The sequence below is a fragment of the Cryphonectria parasitica genome (assembly GCF_011745365.1).
Source record: "Cryphonectria parasitica EP155 unplaced genomic scaffold M406scaffold_10, whole genome shotgun sequence".
In the NCBI taxonomy this organism is placed as follows: domain Eukaryota; kingdom Fungi; phylum Ascomycota; class Sordariomycetes; order Diaporthales; family Cryphonectriaceae; genus Cryphonectria; species Cryphonectria parasitica.
The window spans coordinates 19,558-28,855 of record NW_024468918.1 but is presented as its reverse complement, the minus strand read 5'-3'; the positions used below and the strand labels follow the sequence as shown (position 1 = coordinate 28,855).

Sequence of the window (9,298 nt, the reverse complement as noted above, 5' to 3'; positions counted from 1 at the left end):
TTTTTGAGAGTGTACTCTTCGCTATTTGAGCGAGAGCGCAGAGCTGAAGCGGAGTGTCCGCTTGGCAACTGAAGTTGCTTGGGTATTAGGTTGCAAACCAATTATCCTTCTGCGCCTAGCGGTGGAGCGAAGCGTGGCAACGGCTTCAGAGTTGCTAGAGAGCAACTCTCAAGACGGAAAGCTATAATTATCCGTTATAGCTGCAGGGACGCTGTCCTGGATGCTGGGCTCCTTGGCTGCAAACCAAGTCCCTGGTGGAAGGCTTGCAACCTACATCAAACAGCTTTAAGTTCTGAAGAGTGCCTGGATAAAGCGCTGAGGGAGCAGCGACTGAGCAGCGTATATGGCGCGGGTATTGCACTCGGAAGACTTACGTCTGGAATGTGATTAAAAAGAGATTTTTTTTTCACAGGCTTCGGGGACGAAGCCAGAAGAGAAGGAGGGAGATGGTGGAGAGGCCTTGAGAAGCCTGAGGCACTGAGAGATCTTGAGAGGCTTTGAGAAACCTGAGGCACTGAGAGATCTTGAGAAGCCTTGAGAGGCCTGAGGCACTGAGAGACCTTGAGAGGCCTTGAGAAGCCTGAAGCACTGAGAGATCTTGAGAGGCCTTGAGGAACCTGAGGCACTGAGAGATCTTGAGAGGCCTTGAGAGGCCTGAGGCACTGAGAGACCTTGAGAGGCCTTGAGAAGCCTGAGGCACTGAGAGATCTTGAGAGGCTTTGAGAAACCTGAGGCACTGAGGGATCTTGAGAAGCTTTGAGAAGCCTGAAGCACTGAGAGATCTTAAGAGCCTGAAGCATTGAGAAGGCGTAGGAGCAGCTAGGAAGCAGCGAAAGCCTGGAAGCAGCGAAAGCCTGGAAGCAACGGAAGCTTGGGAGCAACGGAAGCTTGGGAGCAACGGAAGCCTGGAAGCAACGAAAGCTCGGAAGCCTCAAAGGCCTTGAGGACAAGGCCTGATAAGGGGGGACAATCTGTCAGGGCCGATTGTGCCAGCAAGGCTCAGGGCCAGCTAAGCCAGCTGGATTACGGATGACTAAGCAATATGCGGCTATAAAGCGGCTTTCTAGCCACGTCAGCACTGCTGAGCAGAACTTAGCTCCTTAGGCCTCAATGTTATTCTGGTTGTATGCCCCTGAAAGAGAGAAAGACCTCGCCACATTGCCTTTGCAACCTTTCCACCTGACATGAAGCGTTTGCAATACTGTTTCCATGTATTTCTTGTATTCTTCCAATATTCGAGAGTAAATAAGGATATTGTTGAGATAAGCAATGATGAATTGATCTAGATGCTTATATAGAATGTAATTAATCATTTCCTGGAATGAAGCTGAAGCATTTGTTAAACTGAAGAGCATAATCAAATATTTGTAGTATTCATAGCATATTCTGAAAGCAGTTTTCCATTCTTTTTCTTTCTTTACTCTAATCAGATTATAAGCTTCTTTCAGATTTAGAACTGTAAATCACTATACTTCTTATAATCTATCTCATAGTTTCTTAATAAGTAGCAATAAGTATTAGTTCTTAATTATAATATTGTTGAGTTGCTTATAGTTAATATATAGCCTGAGCTTGCTATTTTTCTTAGATATAAATAGGATAGAATATTCTAATGATAATTGCAATAATTATATATATTCTTTCTTAAGATTCTTATTAAGATATTTCCTAAGTATTTTTAGCTATGCTTTATCTAGTCTGTAGATAGGAAAGAATTTAAGCTGTTTTCCTTCTTGTAGCGGGATCTTGTAATTGTATGAGCTGTATTCTAGCAATTCCATATCCAATTCTTCCTAGAATAGTTTCTTAAACTTATAATATTCTCATAGTATGTTCGCAAGTATTAGTTCTGGTTCTTATGCTGTTTCTGCTATCTGAAGGAATAGTAGGTACTGTTAAGCGTACTTCTTTTCTAATGGCGTTTTTGAGAGCTTTAAGCATTTGCTCCGGGCTGGATCGAGCGCTTAAGAGCCTAGTTTCGAGGTTTTTTCTGTATAGGTTCACAACTCACTTTCTGAAGCTTTTCCTTGTTGCTCCGGAGCGAACTGACTTGCTGAGGATCTTGCTTCCGTTGTTTTGCTAATCTGTTAGCGCTCTAACACTGTTTGGATTCGCCTGTTACTAGATCCTTCTCCTTGAACTGCTAGCTCTGCTGATTTGGAAGTATATATAAAGTTGTATGAAGCTTCTTTTCCTAAGTATTCTTCAATCACTAGCTTCGATTCTGCGCTATTAATTGTAACTATTTCTCTGGATACAGCTTGTTCTTATGAAAGCTAGCTAGTAGTTCAATCGATTTGAGGATTATGCTTCTTAAGCTATAAAAGCTCTATAATTAGCTCATGCTATGCTATATTTATAATATCAAAAGAAGCTCTAATTATATATTCTTAAATTAAGATAAGTAGATAATCAGTTTTCTTATTGATTACTTCTTGGTTATATGCAACAGATTGTTCTTTTATAGTACTAAAAGTATATAAGTATCTCTTCTATCTCTATTGTAATTATGCTTAATTAACAATATATAGGAATATGAAGTTTCCCTGAGCGCTACTATTCAATAATACGCTGTATTTGTATTCTTAAATATATATATCAAACTTGATATAAGCATAATCTGTTCTGAAAGCTTTATATAAGAACTGTTCTGATCTGATTGTCTGCAGTTCCTTTACAGGCGATTCTGTTCTTTTGGATTTATTAAGAACTGCTTATTCTTTTAAGCTTACTTCACTGCTTCTTAAGCAAGCTTTTTAGCTTGCTTTTGCTTATATTATCATTATTCCTGATTTTTCTTCTATTAATATCAGTTGTAAATCTTATTATTGATATAAATCATACAGAGTATTGTTTTGTACTGCTATCATTTTATTTCCTTATTTATACATTATATAAAGCAGTTGTCTGATAGTTCGATGTATGTATTGTAGTACTGTTTGTTAAGAATCTCCTTGAAGCGGAATTTCTGTTCTTCAACAGCCTAAAGGATTTATTCTGATTCTCTAATAGAAAACTATTCGTATTGCATCTTGTCTAAGAAATGTATTCTGCAGCTATGATAGATACAGGAGATCCAAGCTAATTCATAGTATAGGTTATAAAGTAAGCTAATCCGAGAATCCTCATCTTTCCATACCTCGATATTCTGCAAAGAGATGCAGATAAAGAGCTCTTTCAGCTCTATTCTATAGATAAGATATTCGATTCATGTTGTTTCCTTATTTCATTCAATACTAAAGGAAAACCTTTCTTTAGGTTTGTTGGACATATGATTTGCAGAGAGCTTCTGCAGCTTGCTAGATTGTTTGCTCTAGCTTAATTCTTCTATTGCTTAAGAAACATTCTCTATATTGCTTAGATGTTTATACTAGTGAACCAGAACTAGGGCGCCGTCGCCCTCGAAAGAAAGAGGGACAAACAGCTGCCGAAGCAATGGGCAAGGGCTCATGCAACCCAAGCGTGCCTGTACAGATGAGGACAGCAAACTAAGGCCACACGGGCGCAAGAACAGGGTGAAAAACCTGTCTTAGACCTGTCCAAAGGGTTCAAAATTGAAAAGAAGAGAAAGGATGCTTGATTGTTGCTTATAGCTAAAGAATTTGAAAAGTGGGTGGTATCCTTTATATGTATGAGGACCCTTGACCCACTGTACTCCACGTCCCACGGACTACCACCCTGGCCACCACAACAGTCCTCCCCCAGCAACTTTCTTCCAAAGTTGCGACAAGTCCAATGGTGTGCCAGGTCTGATCAGAGGGAGATGAAGTAAAGAAATAAAGAATTCATCGCAAACTGCCAAAGGAAACACTGCAAACCGAACCATCCCCCCAATTCAACCCTCATGCCTCTCCCTATCGCTTGAGCCATCATTCAAATCAACGCAGGAGTATCAGTATCCATCTTCAGTCCATTCGTAACACGGGCACGACCTGGACAGATCCTAACGCTGACCTCTTCTCTGTCCCCGTCTGCTCTCAAACTCTGCTCGAGCAGCAGCAGCAGCAGCAGTTCTCTCCTGATTCTGCATTCTCACTCGACGGATCCTTTCGCAGTCCGCTTCATACATATCCATCTTGATAGCATGATCGAACCCTGTCCAGTTCGGAGAACCCACTGAGGGCCTGATAGGGTTAAGGCTATGAAGCTCATTCCATAGAGGCACACGAGGCTCCTGAGGTCTATCAGGAAAACTGGGAGGCATGATGTTGCTGCTTCTCAGTCTCTGATGCAATGGGGCTTCAGTAGCACGTCCAGGCCTAGCTGTTTGCTGCATTGACAGGTTGATTGTCGGTCCTGGACCGACAGGCGTTCCTCGAGGTGAAGAGGAGTAAGGATCGGTAGGAGTTCCGGATGGGAGTCGACTTAACTCTGAGCTGATACTACGTCCTCTTGATGAACGCAAGATCGGGCCAGCTGGAGCTGTGCTCTCTCGGGACTGTTGTCTTGACGGAACTAGGCTGGGTGCCCTACTCGCTCTGAAATCCTCCAGGGCAAAGGCTGATATGTCCCTCCTCATCCTGTCGAGATCGCCTTCAATAGACAGTTCAGGCAAGTCTGCAACTCCTCCCACGAAGAAGGTAACATTCGGCTTGTAGGTTATGTTCAGTACCCTACCGGCTTCCACTTGTACAGCCTTGTATTCTTGAAGTGAGGCACTCCTTCTTAATGGCCGATCAGGATATCGCGTATAGTTGCTGTGTCCCAGCTCATAGGAGAAGGCCTGGCAGTGCAGGCTTGTCATAGCCATCTCCGCACCCCATTCTTCCACATTTTGTGCAGTTTCTCTATGGTTAAGATAGAGAGCTTGCCTCCAGTCTGGACAGCCACTAGGTGATTGGTAGAAATCAGTAGATTCCAGGATTCGAAGGCGAAACAGTTCGATTGCATAGAGCAGAGCTGCATTCGAATCGTTATCCAGCGGCGTAGTTGGAACATTCTCGAAATCCCAATCCCGATTGGCTCCAGCACTCCTGAGCTGACTGTTCAGATAGTGCTTGCTTGCATGAGCCAGTAGGGTATCGCCGGATTTGTGCACAGCGATGTAAAATCCTTTTTCAGTCTTCATATCGAGCCAAGACAGAGCACAAGCTGAAGTCGCTGTATTGACTGAGAGGAGAACCCATAGGCGCCTCTGTCTAGCCTCATGTCTGGGCAGATCCTGTTTATTGAGAATATCAGGAGAGCCAGGTGGATGGGCTATCGATGGAACACGAAGGCATCCCATCAAGAATACGTCTTGTTGATTGTACTGAGCGTAATGACGAAAGGCAGCCACAGCGTGCTGCGGACCAATATCTTGAGGGACTCCTGCATCTAAGAATCCGACCAGATCATAGATATCGAGAAGGTGTCTGGAAGGATTGGCGCCGAAGATCGTGGGCAAGTACGACTTGCGAGGGGGTAACCCTGGGAAGTACTTCTCGACGAGTCCTGCTGCCAGATGATTTTCTTCGTCCCTTAGACTGAAGTAGGGCGGACGACTCTTGATCACTTCAGTTGGGTACGGCGCTCTGGGAAAGACAGTCCGAAAGCAGTAGGCCTTGGTCATCCAGTCCCCTCGGCTATGCTGGACAGGTGGGAACAGAGAGTACTTGAATTCGGCCATTGCTGCTGAGTCGAAAGGAAAGTGAAAAGGGAAGAACGGCTTTGTCGGAAGGTGGGCAATTGCGAGAGGGGTTTGCGAAGGTGTAAAGTCAAGGGACCGAGAGGGTGTTGACTGAGGAAGAAAGGTAGAGAAGAATGCAGCTTCAGCCTGAGGATCTGTCGAGGAAGGTGATGTTATGTAAGCAGAGCAGTTGACAATTTGCTCTGATGTCGGTGTACAGGTCTGGGGCAGCGTTGACGAGGAAGAAAAAGGGTGTGTGTATGCTCGAGAAAGGTGGTTGTGAAGAGGTTGAAGGAGGAAGAAGAATAGCTGGCTGCGAGTGTGGATGGAATGGCCAATTTATCTTGTCTGGCAACTACCCAAGTGATTCACTGCTTTCCGTTTGTCACAAGGCAAACAGCTTCACCCTTGGCCAGGTAGGAGCTGTCCAGCAACAGACTGGATAGAAGGTGTGGTGACTCAGTTGGGTGTGTTTGTTACCCATTGCCATCTCATCAATCTTCAGCAAACTGTTCAACAATCTCTCCCTCAGTTCACCTTGCCTTTCAATTCATCCTTCGCACAACAACTTCTCCTTCTGTCAACCTTCCCTTGCCCAGCTCTGCAACACACTCAAGATGTCTCGAATCGTCACCGACGCTGTTTTCTCTTCGCGGGTAAACACCGCTCCTCAAGAGGTTGACAAGGTCTGGATCTGGTTTTCTTCTTCGGTTCCTCCTCCTCAGGGCAGCAACTACCACTGGCTCAAGGATGTCCATGTCGACTTCCTTGACGTTACAGACTTCAACACCATCAAGGGAGACCTTGGCTTGACATACGCTTCTTGGGATATCCAAGGCGATATCATGTTTTGGAACAACTCACTGCCAAGCCCTGGCTTTGCTGCTCATTTCGCAAGGCTGGACAATAAGGATTCTATCAAACTGAATCCTATTGTGGTGTGTAAAGCCGGTTGGAAGCCCTTTGGCGAGTACCTTACCCGCATCTTCTCCCGCCCTGAGCGAGTAAATTCCCTCCTCGTTCAGTCCTATGGTCGGCGTAACCTAGTCCCTTGCGATTGCTGCTCCCGTCGGTACGCCACTGCTTGCATGCCTGTACAGGGGCAGCAGGTCAACGTCAACTGGCCTTTCCTAGAATGCATCTCAATGGAGGGCTTCTTCAATGGGAAGTGCGGCAACTGCATTTATCATGCAGAGTCTGGGTGTGACTACACCAAAGACTTCCCTTGTGTCAAAGAGCGCAGTGCACGAGTAAGATTCCCATTCCGATGTCTTTGACCAGGTTTGAGCACACACTAATCATTGTCCTTCTCGCAGCGTCGGCACTCGTTTTACCAACTCGGCCCTCGACGTGTAATCGAGATAGATTCTCAAGTCAACTCCAATGCCGACGTCGAGCGTATTGTCAAAGCTCAATACAAGCTCATGCGGGATAAAGGTATTGCGCATAACCAGATCAAATGGGTTCCTCTTGTGCCAAGGAAGTGGTACCCACAGGATACTGTGAGTCTCATAATCAACTATGATTGCGATGCTCAAGAAGACCATTGCTAACTTTATCTGCACAGATCGGCAAGAAGAGTACTGCTCCTTCTGCTCCCAAGAAGGGAGTATCTGGGTCTGGGCAGGCAGCTCCACGACCTGTATCTCGTGGCAAGGATAAAGGCAAGGGCAAGGCTGTAGTAGGATCTCGTGTCGAGAAACGAGCCAAGTCCGTTCAATCTCAAGGTTCTTCCTCTGTTTTTGACGACGATTCTTCAGCGGATGATACGGATGACATGGATCTGGACAGGACGAGGAGAGAGCCATCGGATGACATTTACGGGTATTCCGGTGATGAGGATGATGTGTAAAAGTAAGGGGTTTCCATAGGTTGCAGTGTTTCTTCGGCGCTCTGCATTTTTCATGCGTTGCATTCCAATATACTGCAATTTTTGAACAACGAAAATGGCCTCAGAGCTGGTCAACATGCTCTGTGCCGGGTGCTTTGAAATTTTTAGGTGGGTTTACAGTGTTCTGTGGCGAGTGGTAGCAGACGACACTTCGTCCCTCCTCCCCCAGCAAAACACACGAGATGGAATAGGAAAGACGAAAAGAAAACGTGTTTTGCGAACAAAAAGAAATATGGACAGAAAGAAATCAACCTCCCCCACGAGCTAGGAACGCTGATTTAGTTGGGATTGGTATAAACATCCCACTTCTATCTGCTTTCTCCTGTTCTCGCCTCTCCTTCTCTGCTGCCCGTGTGAAATGTTCACCGTCACCAACTCCATTTCCATCCTCAGCATCATCATCCGCTTCAGTTGCTAGATTGACAGTCTCTGGATCAGGACTGGTCTGGCCAGGCGTGGGGTCGTGCTCGATGATGTCTGGAACCCAGAATGTGGCGTCGTCGCTTGAATCTGCTTCCTGAACTTCGAGGATATTGTTGTCTGGTTCCCCCCGCCAGGGAGCTCTCATCGAATCCAGCTTTTCTGCCAATGGTTGGCCAGGTTGAAGCTCGACATCTTCTTCCCAGGGCATAGGCACCTCGGGTTCCCAAATGCCATCCATATTCCGCATGAACTTTTTGAGATTGGTAGCTGAATATGTGCCTTTTAGCAGAACTCCGTCTGTGGTCTTGAGCTCATAAGCATGTTTGTCTAGGACCTGAGCAATCAGGTATGGACCCTTCCACTTATAAGAGATCTTGGCATTGCGCGAGTGGCTCATTTTCCGGACGTGGTCATAGACAAGCACGAGATCTCCGACACTCAGTCGAGATTTTCGTACCAGACCCTGCGTTTGACTTTTGGCTGCGATCTTTTGACGGTATGCCTGAACAGCTTCAATTGCCTTCTGCACATCATCTTCCTTGGCTGCGATCATCCTCAACCGCATTTCAAACGCTTCCTGAGGGGATTGGTCTTCGGTCCATGTAAGAACTCTCCACGTCGGGATTTCAGTTTCAATTGGGATAAGCGGCTCCCAACCGAAAATCAAATAGAAGGGGCTGTATCCATGCGACTGGCGGATCGTAGTCCTTTCAGCGAAGAGTGCGAGTCTCAAGTACTGCCTCCATCTCCAGGGTTGAGCATCAGCTAGCTTAGCAAGGGCACTTGCTAAGGAAAGATGACCAGCTTCTACTTGTCCTTGGGCATGGGGATTGTAACTGGAGACCTGGACAAGCAGGATCCCAAGAGCTCTGATGGTCTTGGCCATCTCAGCCTTGTTTTCTGGTCCTCCGTCAACAGTAATTTTGAGAGGGCACCCGAACACAAGAATGATCTCTTCCAAAATGAACTTCCTCATTTCCGCAGCTGTAGCTTTCTTGAGGGGTCTTGCAAGCACATAGCCGGTCAGGTCACAGCGAGCCTCCGCAAGGTATCTGTAACCGCCATCCTCGGCCATGTGTTGAATGTCGATGCTGATCCTCGTGAAGGGTTGACTTGGAAGGGTCGGGATCACTCCTTCCTTCCACATCTTTGGATCGAACTTTGCACACTTCTCGCAACCCGAGACAGCATTGGCCACATCTGTCCAGAGACCTCTCCAGTAGTAGAGTTGCTTGACACGAGCTACCGTAGAGTCTCGACCTCGATGTCCAAACTTGGCATGACATTCTCTGATGATTCGGCGACGAAGATCAGGATCATCTACTACCCGTCGGCGTGGGAGTTTCGCACCAGCGCGGCGCCACAGAGCCTGGTCA

General features: G+C 46.1%; 1 protein-coding gene across 1 annotated transcript; it reads right to left on the bottom strand.

Annotated features, from left to right (window-relative positions):
• Positions 1–6,773: 6,773 nt before the first annotated feature.
• On the bottom strand, positions 6,774–7,731 carry M406DRAFT_358514 (uncharacterized protein). Its single transcript, XM_040923920.1, has one exon. The coding sequence runs from the start codon at positions 7,414–7,416 to the stop codon at positions 6,907–6,909; it is 510 nt and encodes a 169-aa protein (XP_040771108.1). The 5' UTR covers positions 7,417–7,731; the 3' UTR covers positions 6,774–6,906.
• Positions 7,732–9,298: the final 1,567 nt, after the last annotated feature.